The 18030-nt window shown below is 48.7% G+C and overlaps 1 protein-coding gene across 1 annotated transcript in view; it reads left to right on the top strand.

Annotated features, from left to right (window-relative positions):
- The window catches only part of ACAP1 (ArfGAP with coiled-coil, ankyrin repeat and PH domains 1), a 52657-nt gene extending 42086 nt beyond the window's left edge, over positions 1-10571 (top strand). Inside the window, exons 18-23 of the mRNA XM_083706636.1 lie at positions 565-597; positions 3096-3289; positions 4389-4498; positions 6609-6719; positions 7316-7365; positions 9744-10571. Coding sequence (XP_083562762.1) covers positions 565-597; positions 3096-3289; positions 4389-4498; positions 6609-6719; positions 7316-7365; positions 9744-9850 — 605 coding nt within the window. The 3' untranslated portion in view covers positions 9851-10571. The remainder of the gene's footprint in view (positions 1-564; positions 598-3095; positions 3290-4388; positions 4499-6608; positions 6720-7315; positions 7366-9743) is intronic.
- Positions 10572-18030: the final 7459 nt, after the last annotated feature.

Genomic DNA, 18030 nt, shown 5'->3' on the forward strand with positions numbered 1-18030 from the left:
AAAGGTCGTCATTGCATAATTCACTGCAGAAACCAATGGGTTTTACCCAAACGCTGAAAAAATATACCATTTCTTACTGGTCCGCCCCCCCTTTTTTTAAGTGATATTTTATTAAGTTTTCAGAATAACAACAAACGGAAAAAGGAAAAAACACATACACAAAAATATAAAGTTATAAAATACAAAGAATATAAAAATTTAACTTAGAAAAATAGAAGAAAAGAAAAACAGAAAAGAAAAGAAAAAGCACATTAAGAAAAAAAAAACACACAAAAATCCCTCTTTTTAATTTCTCATCTTTGATTCACTTATTTTCCTGACTTCCTCACATCTCCCTTTTTTGTATCCCTTTTGAAAATTATTTCAGCAAATTCATATCCAATTAATTTATCTATTATCAATCCAATCTTATTTTTTACCTTGTTGCTAGAACCCCTTCAGTTCATTTCAATGTCATTAACATTCAAAATTTTTACAATGTTTCTGTAAATAAATTTTAAATTTCCAATTTCCAAAATTTTAAATTTTCAATCTTTACTGGTCCCCCTTTTTTTACTCCTACAGGAAGTAGTCCAAGCCGAGCGAGCCCAAACCCAGGTATGTGTCTCTCAAAGCTAGGTATACTTTGAAAGGTGGTGGAGGTTTGTTTTTGAGCTCAGTTTAGCAGGGATGGGGACCATAGCTGTCAACCTTCCCTTATTTTGCGGGAAATGTCCTTATTCCAGCGCCGTTTCCCCCTGCTATCCCAGATTGTTAGATATCCCTTAGACTGCCCCTGGGACAGGTGAGACTGCTGATCCCTTATTTTCAAATCTGAAAGTTGACAGCTATAGATGGGGACCCACATGGAAGAGAGCTGGGCTGGGTGAGAGCCCCATCTTTCCAGGTCCTGTTCAGTCCTAGCCCCAGAATACCAGGACGCATTTACCGTATTTTTCGCCCCATAGGACGCAGCGGCCCATAGGACACACCAGGCGTTTATTTCCCCGCCCCAGGCGCTTGTGGGGCCGGCAGCGGGGAGAAGCGCTCTTCTCCCCGCCGCCCGCTGCAGACCAGGTCCGGGGACAGTGGGAGGACGCGCTGCGCCTCCCTGCTGTCCCCAGAGCTTGCGGGGCTGGCGGCGGGGAGAAGCATGCGTCTCCCGCCATCAGCCTCCAAACCACATTGGGAGACAGCGGGATGGCGGCGTTCCGCCTCCCCGCTGTCCCCCGACCTTGTGGGGCTGGCGCTGCGGCTCTCCTGAAGCCTGGAGAGCGAGAGGGGTCGGTGCGCACCGACCCCTCTCGCTCTCCAGGCTTTAGCGAAAGCCTGCATTCGCCCCATAGGACGCACACACATTTCCCCTTCATTTTTGGAGGGGAAAAAGTGCGTCCTATAGGGCAAAAAATACGGTATTTATCTCCTAAAATTCACACTCCGTTTATAGAATCACAAAATTGCAGGATCTAAAGGGGTTGTATTATCCAAGCCCTGACCATTGCAGGAATTGCAGCTTCGTTGTAAAAACAAACAAACCTCAAAGCAGATTACAAAAAAAGGACAAAACTATAAAACGATCAATAAGATTCTGAAAAGTTAAAACAACAATGGAATGAGAGCAGATTCGAACTCACAGCGGCTTCCTGAATGACTGGGTAGGCTCGCCCCAAACAAAAATGCTAGATCTCTGAGCAGAGGGGCTAGTATCCTGACAAGGCCTTGCTCCTGTCGGCAGTCGGGTGTCTGCTTGCCAATCTGGGCCGAGTCAAAGTGGTTATTATCCGTATACAAAGCCCTTAAGAACTTGGGGACCAGTTTACCTATGAGATCTCCTTTGGTCCACTTGGCTGCTTTGAATGGCAGAACTGGCGCCACCGACCTGTGGAACTCCCTGCCTCTTGAGAGCAGGGACACCTTTCAGGGCCTGCTAAAAACATCCTTGTTTCAACAGGCCTAGCCAGATGCATAGGGAAGTGGAGGCAATTTTAATGTGTATGCTTCAAAGTGCTGTTGTAAATTTCTCTTGGTTTCATCATCATCATCATCATCATCATCATAATAATAATAATAATAATATTTTATACCCTGCCCATCTAGCTGGGCTTCCCCAGCTACTCTGGGCGGCTTCCAACAAAATATTAAAATACAGTAATGCATCAAACATTAAAAGCTTCCCTAAACAGGGCTGCCTTCAGATGTCTTCTAAAAGTCAGGTAGTTGTTTATTTCCTTGACATCTGGTGGGAGGGTGTTCCACAGGGCGGGTGCCACCACCGAGAAGGCCCTCTGCCTGGTTCCCTGTAACTTGGCTTCTCGCAGCGAGGGAACCGCCAGAAGGCCCTCGGAGCTGGACCTCAGTGTCCGGGCAGAACGATGGGGGTGGAAACGCTCCTTCAGGTCTACTGGGCCTTTGAGGTCGTTTAGGGCTTTCAAGGTCAGCACCAACACTTTGAATTCTGCTCAGAAACGTACTGGGAGCCAATGTAGGTCTTTCAGGACTGGTGTTATATAGTCTCGGCGGCCGCTCCCAGTCCCCAGTCTAGCTGGCGCATTCTGGATTAGTTGTAGTTTCCAGGTCACCTTCAAAGGTAGCCCCACGTAGAGCGCATGGCAGTAGTCCAAGCGGGAGATACCCAGAGCATGCATCACTCTGGAGAGACAGTCTGCGGGCAGGGAGGGTCTCATCCTGCGTACTAGATGGAGCTAATAAACAGCTGCCCTGGACACAGAATTGACCTGCGACTCCATGAACAGCGGTGAGTCCAAAATGACTCCCAGGCTGCGCACCTGGTCCTTCGGGGGCACAGTTACCCCATTCAGGACCAGGGAGTCCTCCACACCCGTCTGCTTCCTGTCCCCCCAAAACAGACTTCTGTCTTGCCAGGGTTCAACCTCAGTCTGTCATTGCTCTAGCTCTTTACGTAAACAGCATTCGGGTTTCTTGCCATGTCTATATTTTATGAAATGAATAAAATCCTGGAGAGCTGCCAGCCAGTGTTGGCATACCTGAATTAGATGGGCCAGTGGTCTGACTCAGTACAAGGCAGCTTCCTAAGTAATCCACGCTGGTGGCTGTTGCTGGTCTGATTCTCTCTGCCTCCCCCCCCCTCTTTTTAGGGGCAAGGGAAGGGGCCTCCCCAAGCCCCACAGACAACCTGCAGAGTTTGCACCCGGGGGCCTTGCTCTATCGCGCTGCCGCTGCACCCCCGAGCCTGCCCACCATGGCGGACGCCTTGGCTCACGGCGCTGACGTCAACTGGGTGAACGCCAACCACGAAAGCCGGACCCCTTTGCTGCAGGCCGTCGCCGCGGTGAGTCTGTGGGGGGCTCAGAACTCTTTTTTTTTTTTAAAAAAAATAATTTTTATTAAATTTTCCATTTTAACAATCCAATCAGATCACATTAAATATTCCAAATTATACAAATACATCTCATATAGTCCAAATATTCTGCCAAATTATAAGTTTTTGTTGGGGCTTCCCATGCTTCAAGTTCAGTGGGGCTCTAATCATCTTATGTTTCTACTGCCTTGAGTTTCCAAGAGTTCCTTCTTTAAATCTTCCTCTTGTTATCCTTCCCTTCCTTCATGGCCTCTGAGTTGTTTCCACAGGTGAGCTGAAGTAAACAATAATGGGCTTCTGTGTGAAATTTGTATGACTCTCCTTTTTTTTGCAGCTGGTACGTCTGTTTTTTGCAGAATGTCCTCACACACTTTATTTTTATTGATACACCGGGGGGGGGGGGGGGAGAAATACAAACCGAACCATGATAAGGACAATATTAATTACGAATCACTAAAACGAAAAGTGGTCCTTGGACTATAGACCCGACCTCCCGTCCATTCCTTATTTCACTTATCTATTATTTGTCGCCAATACACGCTTTTGTCTTAACTGATTAACTAATTACTGTTAGTTTCAGGTTCTGGAACGAATTAAGTACTTAACCTGAGGTACCACTGTATGATGTTTTTAGTGTGATTTTATTTTATTGGTGTTAGCCGCCCTGAGCCCGGCTCTGGCCGGGGAAGGCAGGGTATAAATAATTATTATTATTATTATTATTATTATTATTATTATTATTATTATTACTACTACTACAGTGGTACCTCAGGTTAAGTAATTAAACTGTTCTTAACCTGAAGTTCCACTTTAGCTAATGGGGCCTCCTGCTGCTGCTGCGACACTGGAGCACGATTTCTGTTCTTATCCTGAAGCAAAGTTCTTAACCTGAAGCACTATTTCTGGGTTAGCGGTGTCTGTAACCTGAAGCGTCTGTAACCTGAAGCATATGTAACCCGAGGTACCACTGTATTATTTTCTGTGGGGCTCAGAACTCTTGACGTTCTCAAACGCCAACCCACTTCCCTCAATTCCCCACTTAACCTTCTTTCTCTCTCTCTCTACCCAGAATTCTCTCTTGGCCTGCGAATTCCTGCTTCAAAACGGAGCCAGCGTCAACCAGCCAGACAGCAGAGGCAGAGGTCCCCTTCATCATGCTACCATCTTGGGACACACTGGGTAGATATCTCTCTCTATCTATATCTATACATATATCTTCCTATATGCATAGAAATGGAAGGCTGTCGTCACGTTGCAGTTCGCTGCAGCCAGCGCCAATGCCAGCGTGGCAACAGAATGGCGGGCAGGCAGGTGTGGAAGAACCCCGAAATTTCCCTAAGACAGGCAAGCGGCCGCGGGAAGGGAGAAAAGGGAGACTTCAGGGGAAGAACAAGGCTATTGATGGTTGAATCATTGTGTTTTAATATTCTGCTGGAAGCCGCCCAGATTGGAGTCCAACCTCCAATCTTTCACCCGAAGTGGGATTCGAACCCACAACCCTTGTGCCCTACCGACTGAGCTTATGGACAATTGGTTCAGTGATCTGGTTGGTGTGAACTAATTTGTTCCAGGCACTGGGAATGAATAACCTTTACAAGTGAAACTCAAAAAATTAGAATATTGTGGAAAAGTTCATTTATTTCAGTAATTCAACTTAAAAGAAAAAAAAATCCTTCCAGTAGCACCTTAAAGACCAACTAAGTTAGTTCTTGGTATGAGCTTTCGTGTGCATGCACACTTCTTCAGATACACGTGTATCTGAAGAAGTGTGCATGCACACGAAAGCTCATACCAAGAACTAACTTAGTTGGTCTTTAAGGTGCTACTGGAAGGATTTTTGTTTTGTTTTGACTATGGCAGACCAACACGGCTACCTATCTGTAACCTCAACTTAAAAGGTGAAACTAATATATGAGATAGACTCGTGACATGCAAAGCGAGATATGTCAAGCCTTGATTTGTTACAATTGTGATGTTTATGGTGTACGGCTGATGAAAACCCCAAATTAACAATCTCAGAATATTAGAATATTACATGAAATCAGCAAAACAAGGACTGCAAATAGAGCAGTATTGGACCTCTGAGAAGTAGAAGCATGCATATGTACTCAGTGCTTGGTTTGGGCCCCTTTTGCATCAGTTGCTGCCTCAATGCGACGTGGCATGGATGCTCTCAGCCTGTGGCACTGCTGAGGTGTTAGGGAAGACCAGGAAGCTTCAATAGCAGCCTTCAGCTCTTCTGCATTGCTCGGTCTCATGTCTCTCATCTTTCTCTTGGCAATGCCCCATAGATTCTCTATGGGGATCAGGTCAGGCGAGTTTGCTGGCCAATCAAGCACAGTAATCCCATGGGCATTGAACCAGGTTTTGGTACTTTTGGCGGTGTGGGCAGGTGCCAAAGTCCTGCTGGAAAATGAAGTCAGCATCCCCATAAAGCTCGTCTGCGGAAGGAAGCGTGAAGTGCTCCAAAATCTCTTGGTGGACGGCTGTGTTGACCCTGGACTTAATGAAACACAGTGGACCAATACCAGCTGATGACATGGCTCCCCAAATTAACACAGACCGTGGAAACTTCACACTGGACTTCAAGCATCTGGCATTGTGTGCCTCCCCGTTCTTCCTCCAGACTCTGGGTCCTTGGTTTCCAAATGAGATGCAACAGCTGCTCTCATCAGAAAAGAGATTTGAGTTTCACCTACCGTATTTTTCGCCCTATAGGACGCACTTTTTCCTCTCCAAAAATGAAGGGGAAATGTGTGTGCGTCCTATGGGGAGAATGCAGGCTTTCACTGAAGCCTGGAGAGCGAGAGGGATCGGTGCGCACTGACCCCTCTCGCTCTCCAGGCTTCAGGAGAGCCGCAGCGCCAGTCCCACAAGGTCGGGGGACAGCGGGGAGGCGGAACGCCGCCATCCCGCTGTCTCCCGATGTGGTTTGGAGGCTGACGGCGGGGAGACGCATGCTTCTCCCGGCCGCCAGCCCCGCAAGCTCCGGGGACAGTGGGGAGGCGCAGCGCGTCCTCCCACTGTCCCCGGACCTGGTCTGCAGGCGGGCAGCAGGGAGAAGAGCGCTTCTCCCCGCTGCCGGCCCCACAAGCACCTGGGGGGAAATAATTTTTTTTCTTTATTTCCCCCCCAAAAAACTTGGTGCGTCCTATGGGGCGAAAAATACGGTATATATTGTAAAGGGATTTTGCTAATAGTGCATAATGATCTATTTATGTGTGAGGCTGTTAGAGATCCCTGTCCTGTGGAAATATTGAATATGTGTCTTCCCTGTTTCGTTTCCTAGGCTGGCCTGCCTCTTCCTCAAGCGCGGGGCCAACATGAACGCCGTCGATGGGGAAGGCAAGGACCCACTCAGCATCGCCATAGATTCAGCCAACGCGGATATCGTCACCTTGTAAGGGAGATTCTCCACCCCCCACCCTCCCCCGTCTCCCTTGGGTGCCAAATAATCCCCCCCCCCATCGTGAGGTCTTGAGTGTGAATTCTGCAGCTCTTCAGAGGTTGAAGGGGAAGAGGGGGATTCTGGGAGGAAGTTGGCGGGACGTCGGCCATCTTGAATCTTGGCCTTTGGGTCTATAAATGTGTTATAACACTGTGGCACCAGATGGCGCTGTCGGGCTGAAATTGGAAGTCCATTTCCATTGTCAGCTTTTACAACGTTTTTTCCATAGCGTTTTTCTACAGCTGTGTAGATCCAGCCCATATCTGGTTTCAGCTTCTTGTCAATTGTTCTTCTGACATTTTTAATAGCTGTTCTTAAATTGCTTTTACCGGTAATTTTCTTCTTTTGTAAACTGCTTTGAGGTTTTTTTGTTTTTTGACAACCAATCAATTTTATGAAATATATAATCAACGAAATAAATGGAACGATTGGGTCTGTGGCTGGTAGAGGATTGGGGTAAGATGGGGGGAGAAGGGGCTGAAATTCATTTTTTTTCTGTTGTGTCACGTGACTCTTTTTCTCTCCCACCCACCTTCCCTCTTTCAAAGATTGCGATTGGCCAAGATGCGTGAATCCGAGCTTGCCCTCGGCCAATCAGGTGAGTCTCACCTGTGCGGGGTGGGAACACAATTCCACATCAGAATTCGCTCTATCTCCTCGAAAATCTTCCGGAATCAGTTTCCCATACGCTCTCAGTCCTCAGTTGCTGCATCTGTAAAATGGGAACAATCTGGCAACGATGGCCAACAGGTGGACAAACAAGCGATGGGTGTTTGCTGTTTACACACCCGGACATAACAACGGCTAAAAATTAATTAATGTTACAGATAAGTAGCAAAACCCAGAAGTTGGTGTTTAGGCAACAGGTGCAAAATTAACAACCAAATAACTGAGATGGCTCAGTCAGCTGAGCACAAGGCTCTGAATTTCAGGGTTGTGGGTTCGAAGACCACGTAGGGCAAAAATATTCTTGCGTTGGAGGGGGTCAGGCTAGATGCCCCTTGCGGTCCCTTCCAACTTGACGATTCTATACGATAAAAAGTTTTTATCCCAGGCTGCTATTTTTATAGAAGGCAATAAACATCTCAAGTTAACCCAAAGGTTTTATAATGTGAGGAGAGTCCCCTGTTTTAATTTTTTTAAGCCAACCTGCGCCATGGAGCCTTTGTCCTTCAAGACTTGAGCCAATTTTCTTTTATTATTCTGTTTTTCGACAAGGACAGTTTGGCCAGATTTTGCTGTGCCGATTTGTCAGAGAACACACACTCTCACGCACACACACACAGCTCACAAGATCTCGCTATTATTATGAGCCTGGTTGCTAAGTAGGAAAGAACTTAATTGAAGGTTTAAGCTGTAAGTTAATATTCTCTCTTGTGAAAAGATTGAGGAGACCCAGCTCTGGACATTTTGTCCAGCAAATTCCTGTGGGAGGGAGTTCCGCAGGTTAACTAAGCACTGCGTGAAGAAGCGCTGCCTTTTATCTGTCCTGGATCTGCCACCATTCGCCTTCTTTTGGTATCCATTAGTTCCTTGGCGGACATTCCCCCAACATGACCAGTAGATGCTGGGGCTGTGGGTGCGAATCCTGCTTCAATGCCAGAGAGTGGCTAGTGCGATTCAGGAAGGCTGAGTCGGCGATCTGGGGTCTTCCTTCCAAGACGCAAACAGATTTCCGATGCTTCCTGGCCGGGGCCCTTGCAAAGTCCGAGCTGCGGTCCTTGCATTGGAGCGGGTTGGAATAGATGAGCTTTGGGGTCTCCCTCCCTGGTCCTGAATGGGGCAACTGTGCCCCTGAAGGACCAGGTGCGCAGCCTGGGAGTCATTCTGGACTCACCGCTGTCCATGGAGGCGCAGATCAATTCTGTGTCTAGGGCAGCTGTCTACCAGCTCCATCTGGTACGCAGGATGAAACCCTCCCTGCCCTCAGACTGTCTCTCCAGAGTGGTGCATGCTCTGGTTATCTCCCGCTTGGACTGCTGCCATGCGCTCTACGTGGGGCTACCTTTGAAGGTGACCCGGAAACTACAACTAATCCAGAATGCGGCAGCCAGACTGGGGACTGGGAGTGGCTGCTCAGACCATATTACACTGGTCCCGAAAGAACTACCGCATTTTCCACTCTATAAGATGTACTTTTTCCCTCCTAAAAAGTAAAGCAGAATGTGTGTGTGTCTTATGGAGCGAATGCAGGCTGCGCAGCTATCCCAGAAGCCAGAACAACAAGAGGGATTGCTGCTTTTACTGCGCAGCGATCCCTCTTGCTGTTCTGGCTTCTGCGATTCAGAATATATTTTTTCTTGTTTTCCTCCTCCAAAAACTAGGTGCGTCTTGTGGTCTGGTGCGCCTTATAGAGTGAAAAATACGGTGCACTGGCTCCCAGTACGTTTCTGAGCACAATTCAAAGTGTTGGTGCTGCCCTTTAAAGCCCTAAATGGCCTCAAAGGCCCAGTAGACCTGAAGGAGCATCTCCACCCCCATCATTCTGCCCGGATGCTGAGGTCCAGCACTGAGGGCCTTCTGGCGGTCCCCTCACTGCGAGAAGCAAGGTTACAGAGGGCCTTCTTGGTGGTGGCTCCCGCCCTGTGGAACGCCCTCCCACCAGATGTCAAAGAAATAAACAACTATCTGACGTTTAGAAGACATCTGAAGGCAGCCCTATTTAGGGAAGTTTTTAATGACTGATGTTTTAATGTATTTTTAATCTTTAGCTGGAAGCCACACAGAGTGGCTGGGAAAACCCAGCCAGATGGGTGGGGTTATAAGTAATAAATTATTATTTGAGTTTCTCTTGAAATGAGGCTTCATTTTAATGTTGTATTTTAATCCTGCTTTTAAGTTGTACCTCAATCAATTGTTTTATATCTGGTGTTAGCCACCCCGAGCCTGGTTTTGGCTGGGGAGGGCGGGGTATAAATAAAATTTATTATTATTATTATTATTATTATTATTCCCTGATTCTTTCCGCTCTTCCAGGAGACGAAACATACCTCGACATCTTCCAGGATTTCTCCCTCATGGCGTCCAACGATCCAGATAAGTTGACCCGGCGGAGTTACGATCTGAAGCTGACGACGATGTGAAGTTGGCCCCCATCCTGCCGAAAGGAGGAGGGAGACAGGAGCAAGTGGCCTTAAGTTACCTTCAGATTCCCGGTGTGACACTTGAGTCAGAAACAAAGGACCGTCCAGTAGAAGCTTGTTTCTCCCTTCTGCCCCCAAAGTGCTTTTGGTGACTTTGTGGTGTCTGGCAGAAGCAAAGGGTTTTCGTGGAAGATTGCGGGAAACGAAGAACCGATCTCTCCAGATGACTCTGCCCTCCACAACTCCTGTCTTTTATTTATTGCTGACGGACGAGGATGTAAAAAGCTGTACCACCTTCTTGGCCCTTGATGGACACAGAGATAAAATTGCGGATTATTTCTCCTCCCACCTTTTCAAAACCAGATTACAGTCGTTTTATTTCCTCTCCTGGGCCTTGAAGAGGGAGATACTCCTTGAGGGAGGCAATTGATTTGGGGTCAAGGAAAGATTGTGTAGGAAGAGGAACAGATTAAACACAGCTCTCTGGAATTTGGGAAATGGTGCGTTTCATCTCTGTGTGTGTTGAAATTCTCGGCGTTTTTTTCCTGAGGTTGAAATCTAATTTTGCAGATAGAGCAAACCTGCCTCAAGGTTTGCCCATGTTTATTTCATTCGTAATTAGCTGAGCATAAACAGAACTTTCTTTTTCTTTTAATTTAAATTGCGGTGTGGACATTTTAAATAAACTCGCATCTCTGGCCAAACCACCCCAAATGACCAAGCTAAAGGCAACCAGTGTGGTCTTTTCCGTGTTTTAATTTTCTGCCTCTGTGTGTGAGTGTGTTCTTGTTTGTTTTTCAAAGGACTGGGGTTTATTTATTTCATAAAATCTATACACCGCTTGAGTGTTGGGGGCGGGCGGGGAAGCCCCAAAGTGATTTGCAAAGCATCCATTCTTCGGCCATCAGCCTTCTTGATGGTCCAGCTCTCACTTCCATACATCACTACTGGGAAAACCATAGCTTTAACTATACGGACCTTTGTTGGCAAGGTGAAGTCTCTGCTTTTTAAGATGCTGTCTAGGTTTGCCATTGCTTTTCTCCCAAGAACCAGGCGTCTTTTTTTCCAAAGTTTACATTGCCCCAAATAAATTGTCCTGATCCCAGGTGTGTAAAGGAAGGAGCTGTACGCTGACGCTGGCGTTCATTCACTTCATATCCCATCCTTTTCTCAAAGAATTTGGGCTGGCACACACAGGGCAGCACCCTATTTTATCCTCACAAGAGGCCTGCAGAGCGGGCTGTGTCCTCCGGAAAGTGAGGGGAAAGGTGGTAGCCGAGTGTTTTGCATGCTGGACAATCCCTGATGGCGTATCCAGGTGCAGGAGTCAGCAAACTTGTTCAGCAGGGGGCCGGTCCATTGTCTCTCAGACCTTGTGGGGGGGGGGGGATGAACGAATTCCTATGGACTACTGCCATGCGCTCTACGTGGGGCTACCTTTGAAAGTGACCCGGAAACTGCAACTAATCCAGAACGCGGAAGCTAGACTGGGGACTGGGAGCGGCCGCTGAGACCACATAACACCGGTTCTGAGAGATCTGCATTGGCTCCCAGTATGTTTCCAAGCACAATTCAAAGTGTTGGTGTTGACCTTGAAAGCCCTAAATGTTCTCAAAGGCCCAGTAGACCTGAAGGAGTGTCTCCACCCCCATTGTTCTGCCTGGACACTGAGGTCCAGCTCCGAGGGCCTCCTGGCGGTTCCATCATTGTGAGAAGTGAGGTTGCAGGAAACCAGGCAGAGGGCCTTCTCGGTAGTGGCGCCCGCCCTGTGGAACGCCCTCCCACCAGATGTCAAGGAAATAAGCAGCTATCTTCTTTTTAAAAGACATCTGAAGGCAGCCCTGTTCAGGGAAGTTTTTAATATTTAATGCTGTACTGTTTTTAACACTTGATTGGGAGTCGCCCAGAGTGGCTGGGGAGACTTGGCCCGATGGACGGGGTATAAATAGTATATTATTATTATTATTATTATTATTATTATTATTATTATTATTATTATTATTATTATTATTCCCCACAAATAACCCAGAGATGCATTTTAAATAAAAGCACACATTCTACTCAGGTAAAAACATGCTGATTCCTGGACCATCCACGGGCCGGATTGGGAAGGCGATTGGGCCGGATCCGGCCCCTGGGCCTTAGTTTGCCTACCCATGAGGTAGGGCTTTGGAGAGATTCCCTGCTTTGGAGAGATTCCCTGCTTTGTGCCTGGTAACACAAAAAAAGACACACGTACACACCCGGATGTAAAATTGCATCATGTAATTGATACAGACATATAATTGAAAGCCAGTTTCTACGTCTTTCTGAAGGCAGCCCTGTATCAGGAAGTTTTTAATGTCTGATGTTTCGCTGTTTTCTTTTATATTCTGTTGGAAGCTGGCCAGAGTGGCTGAGGCAGCTCGGTCAGAAGGGTGGGGTATAAGTAATAAATTATTATGTCCTTTTGTAAATAATAATAATAATATCAGAAGGTGGTAAGCTCTCCTTCCTTGGAGGTTTTTAAAGCAGAGGTTCGACGGCCACCTGTCATGGATGCTTTAGCTGAGATTCCTGCATTGAAAGGGGTTGGGCTGGATGACCTTTGGGGGTCCCAACTCCACAATTCTATGATATAGAGCAGAAAGACACCAAATAACCTGTGTGCCCGTTCAAACTGCTGACCGGGTGCTGTTAAAGGGGGAGGGGGTAATCTAACTTTGTCCTACTCAGAGTAGACCCATTGAAATCAGTAGACCTTACTTAGACATGCCCATTCACTGCAAAGGGTCTGCTCTGAGTACAGCTAATACAGAAAGACTGGCTACAAAAACTTATGGAATATGCAGAAACGGCGAAACGTACCAGAAGAATAAGAAATCAAGATAAACTTTTTCATACATAACAGAATGCAAATGCTTTATTGTATATTTACAGATAAATTGTAAGCAGATAAGAACACTGGCAGGATTAGTGTAATAACCCACAGTTTAGTAAGAGTATATAAATAGATAAATAAACGAGCAAATTAATTGAATTTGGAAATGCGGAAGATATTAAAAATAAATTTAAGGAAGCGCGGAAAGAGGGGGGTGGAAGTCAAGTTTTGAAAGGTTAAAATGATTGTAAAATTAATGAAATGAATGATAATAATAATAATAATAATAATAATAATAATAATAATATTTTAATTCTACCCCACCCATCTAGCTGGGTTTCCCAGCCACTCTGGGTGGCTTCCAACAGAATATTAAAATACAATAATCTATTAAACCTTAAAAGCTTCCCTAAACAGGGCTGCTTTCAGATGTCTTCTAAAAGTCAGATAGTAGTTTATTTCCTTGACATCTGATGGGAGGGCGTTCCCACAGGGTGGGCGCCACCACCGAGAAGGCCCTGTGTCTGGTTCCCTATAACCTCACTTCTTGCAGGGAGGGAACCGCCAGAAGGCCCTCGGAGCTGGACCTCGGTGTCCAGGCTGAAGGATGGGGGTGGAGACGCTCCTTCAGGTCCACTGGGCCTTTGAGGCCGTTTAGGGCTTTCAAGGTCAGCACCAACACTTTGAATTGTGCTCGTAAACATCCTGGGAGCCAATATGGTCTTTCAAGACCGATGTGATGTGGTCTTGGCGGCTGCTCCCAGTCCCCAGTCTGGCTGCCACATTCTGGATTAGTTGCAGTTTCCGAGTCACCTTCAAAGGTAGCCCCACGTAGAGCGCATGGCAGTAGTCCAAGCGGGAGATAACCAGAGCATGCACCACTCTGGCGAGACAGTCCGCGGGCAGGGAGGGTCTCATCCTGCGCACCAGACGGAGCTGGCAGACAGCTGCCCCAGACACAGAACTGACCTGCGCCTCCATGGACAGCGGTGAGTCCAGAATGACTCCCAGGCCGCGCACCTGGTCCTTCAGGGGCACAGTTGCCCCATTCAGGACCAGGGAGTCCCCCACACCTGCCCGCCCCCTATCCCCCCAAAACAGTACTTCTGTCTTGTCAGGATTCAACTTCAATCCATTAGCCGCCATCCATCCTCCAACCGCCTCCAGACACTCATTATTGTTATTGTTATTAGAACAGAAACGGGCAGTAGCTTTGTGCCTTTCCTGACGAAGCAACAGGCAGGCGTCCAACAGGTGCAGCCTCCCCGCAGGACACGGGATTGCAAGGAGACAGAGAAGCCTGCCTCTTGGGCTGCTGAGAAATACTTAGGAGTCTCTTTGTTTGGCAACTGCAAGGCAGCAACCAGCTCCCTTGCGGGGCGGGAACAGGATCCGCCTTCGCTTCCAGCCAGAGTCATGCCCATCCGCCGGGCACCTTTTAAAGGCGGCCGTCGCAGCTTCTCCATGGGGAAAAGAGGGGGAACCTTCTCACGGCTCAGGAGACCTCTGGGGCTGGCCGTTGCGGCAGAGGACGAGGCTCCTTCCCACAGCATCCTCTCTCACCTGTCGCAGGTAAGATAAGTTGGATAAGGAGGACGGAGTGGGGTTTGGGGCAGGATCAGGAAACCAGCAAAGATCTCAGATGTGATGGAGAGGGGAGCTCCCGTTAGTGCCTCGCTCATGACACCCGCTCCAGCCCCATCCCATAATTTCAGGGCCCCTCCAGACGTCCTCAAAAAATAAATAACTGCGTTCGTGATGCTATCGGGGTGGTTATGCGTAAATCCCGCTTCCGACACTGTTTCCGAAACTTCATTGCCAATCGGTGCTGGTCTTCCTGCGGGTATCCTGCAACTTTGCACACCGCAAATGTTCCGGGAATGGGGTGGGGGGAAGTGTCCCACTTTTGCTGCGCTTATAGGATAAGACTGACCCCCCCAAGCCCAATAATGATGTGTGGACCGACCAGTATGAATCCATCTCTAATGCGCTCTTATCGCACCCATAGGACGCATTGCAGAATACGCCCCACAAAAATCCCACCAGTTTGGGGGAAGGGGTTCTTCCAAAGTTTCCATCTTATATTATTGAGACCCCCCCTTCGGTCCCTGTTAAAATTGGGGGGGGGGTCTTGTATCGCTCCCACCCGCTCCTTGCTTGCAAAACCCCTCGTGGGATCCCCCTCTTCTGCGTCTTGGCGACCCCTACCAGACTTTATATTCTCTCCCTTGCTCATTTCCCCGTCCTGAGATTTGCCCCCCCCCCAGTTTATCCAGCCCAGAAGGCTTCTCTCTTCTTAGCCGCCACAAATCATCTCTCCCCCCCCCCAACAAAAAAAAAAAAAGGAGGGTTCCCAGGAGAGTTGGGTTACAATACACCTGAACCAACCAGTTCCAAACTGCCCCTTGAGTCTCCGGATTAAAGATTTAAGCACTGCCTTGTATAATAAGTGAGCAGCATGGGGGGGGGGGAGAATATTTGGCTTTAGACCGTGGGGTGTGTGTGTGTGTTGATTTTGACAAATGCAGGTTTTGATTGGGGAATCGCCATGATACTATATCGCAGAGGGTCCCACACTTTTTGCGCGCGCCCCCACGCAACTTGGTACCATAAATTAATTTCCAGTGCCCCCTCCCCTGTAAAAAGCGCTGTTCGGACGTTTGCACGACCCTCTCAAGTAAAGAGAACGGCACAGCAAAATCCCAAACCTAAACAATGAATTGCGCATTTATTCCAAGTCCCGTTAAAACTATTTATTTCCATTAATTCCACAAAAGGGGTGAACTTGGTTCAATGACGCCAAATTTTCAAAGCCTGATAGTCATTTGCCTCTCCTGAGCCCTGAGCACCTGCTATATAGGAGAATTGTGGCCACGCTGGGTGCATACAGAACTATGTTTCCCAGGTTTATTGCCCCGTGAATTCTGGACCTCTCCGTTTTCTTGGCAGCCACCGATTTCGTGCCTCCGAACTGCAAGTTTGCTTGTTTTGTGCCCATTACTCGGAGCAGCCGAGCGAAGCGTCCCTATTTAATGTGCCATTTGGTGAAATATTTATAGTACTTTCAAAGCCCCCTATCCGAGATTTTGCTCACGCGAATGCACGCACGCCGCCTGATCACAGGGGATTTTATGGGGCTCCCGTGCGAAGCCTGCGCGACCCACCTGCGCCGTGGGAAACGCTGCTTTGGAAAATTGAACCAGGTGGGCGTTTTTTTTGTGGGGGGGGGCAGACTCCCTGCCTCGCCAGCTCCTTCCAGCAGGGGGCGCACCCAGCTCCTGATGCGTTGCTGTAGGCCAAGATGAGACTCAGGGTTTCGTCCTCTCCCCCATGCTTTTCAACATCTACATGCAGCCGCTGGGAGAGATCATTGGGGGTTTGGGCTGGGTGTCTATCAATATGCGGATGATACCCAGCTCTACCTCTCTTTCAAATCAGAACCAGTGAAGGCGGTGAAGGTCCTGTGTGAGTGTCTGGAGGTGGTTGGAAGATGGATGGTAGCTAACTGATTGAGGTTGAATCCTGACAAGACAGAAGGACTGTTTTGGGGGGACAGGGGGCAGGCGGGTGTGGAGGACTCCCTGGTCCTGAATGGGGCAACTGTGCCCCTGAAGGACCAGGTGCGCAGCCTAGAAGTCATTTTGGACTCACAGCTGTCCATGGAGGTGCAGGTCAGTTCTGTGTCCAAGGCAGCTGTCTACCACCTCCATCAGGTATGCAGGATGAGACCCTCCCTGCCTGCGGACTGTCTGGCCAGAGTGGTGCATGCTCTAGTTATCTCCCGCTTGGACTACTGCAATGCGCTCTATGTGGGGCTGCCTTTGAAGGTGACCCAGAAACCACAACTAATCCAGAATGTGGCAGCCAGACTGGTGACTGGGAGTGACCGCCGGGACCACATAACACCAGTCCTGAGAGATCTGCATTGGCTCCCAGTACGTTTCCAAGCACAATTCAAAGTGTTGGTGTTGACCTTTAAAGCCCTCTCGGGCCCAGTAGACCTGAAGGAGCGTCTCCACCCCCATCATTCAGCCAGGACACTGAGGTCCAGCTCCGAGGGCTTCAGTGTCCGAGGAACCCTTAAGTTCCTCGGAAAGAAAACAGGAAACATAAGGAGCCCAGCTCAGCAAACCAGCATGAGGCGCGGCGTCAGCGACTGAGCAAAGCCGGACGCCTCGTGGTGTAAGCAGCATGCGCTGGGCCCTACGCCAATCCCAGAGGCAGAGTGCAGAGCCAGTTGGCCACATCTGGCCTCGCTAGCTTGCTCACCCTGGAGAGCCAATGTGGTGTAGTGGTTAAGAGTGGTAGTCTCGTAATCTGGGGAACCGGGTTCGCGTCTCCGCTCCTCCACCTGCAGCTTCTAGGTGACCTTGGGCCAGTCACACTTCTCTGAAGTCTCTCAGCCCCACTCACCTCACAGAGTGTTTGTTGTGGGGGAGGAAGGGAAAGGAGAATGTTAGCCTCTTTGAGACTCCTTCGGGTAGTGATAAAGCGGGATATCAGATCCAACCTCTTCTTCTTCTTCTTCACCCCTGAACTTGCGGCACAGAGCTGCCCGCAGTAAAAGAGCCCGCTGTGGCGCTCCGACCGACGGACGGGCTCTTCCCTGGACTCCAGCTCTCGGGCCCTGGACTCTCGGCCTGGCGCCCCTGAGAGCCTGGTGCCCGGGTGCCCCGCACCCCTGGCGCCTATGGTTAAGACGGCCCTGATTGCTATAAATCAGGGGTCAGCAAACTTACTGCGCATTGGGCCAGTGTCTCCAGCACTGATTGCACGGCAGGCCGGAGGGCGGGGGAGTGTGTGCCCATGCGCATGCGCACACGCTATTTCCGGCGCACTTCTGGGTCGGAGGAGCAACGGAAATAGCTTGTGCCATGTGCACAGGCCTCCTTCGACCCAGATGTGCAGCGGAAATAACACTTTCGCATGCGCACAAGCCACCGTATTTTTCGCTCTATAAGACGCACCAGACCACAAGACACACCTAGTTTTTGGAGGAGGAAAACAAGAAAAAAAATATTCTGAATCTCAGAAGCCAGAACAGCAAGAGGGATCGCTGCGAAGTAAAAGCAGCAATCCCTCTTGCTGTTCTGGCTTCTGGGATAGCTGCGCAGCCTGCATTCGCTCCATAAGACGCACACACATTTCCCCTTACTTTTTAGGAGGGAAAAAGTGAGTCTTATAGAGCAAAAAATACGGGATTTCCGGTGCTCCTCTGACCTAAGAGCAGGCGGTGGCAGTGGGCAGCAGGGGTCACGGCAGGCCTTATCCAGCCTGCGGGCCGTAGTTTGGGGATCCCTGCTATAAATGCAATAAATGG

The sequence above is a fragment of the Podarcis gaigeae genome (genome assembly GCF_964106915.1).
Source record: "Podarcis gaigeae genome assembly, chromosome: 13".
In the NCBI taxonomy this organism is placed as follows: Eukaryota; Metazoa; Chordata; class Lepidosauria; order Squamata; family Lacertidae; genus Podarcis; species Podarcis gaigeae.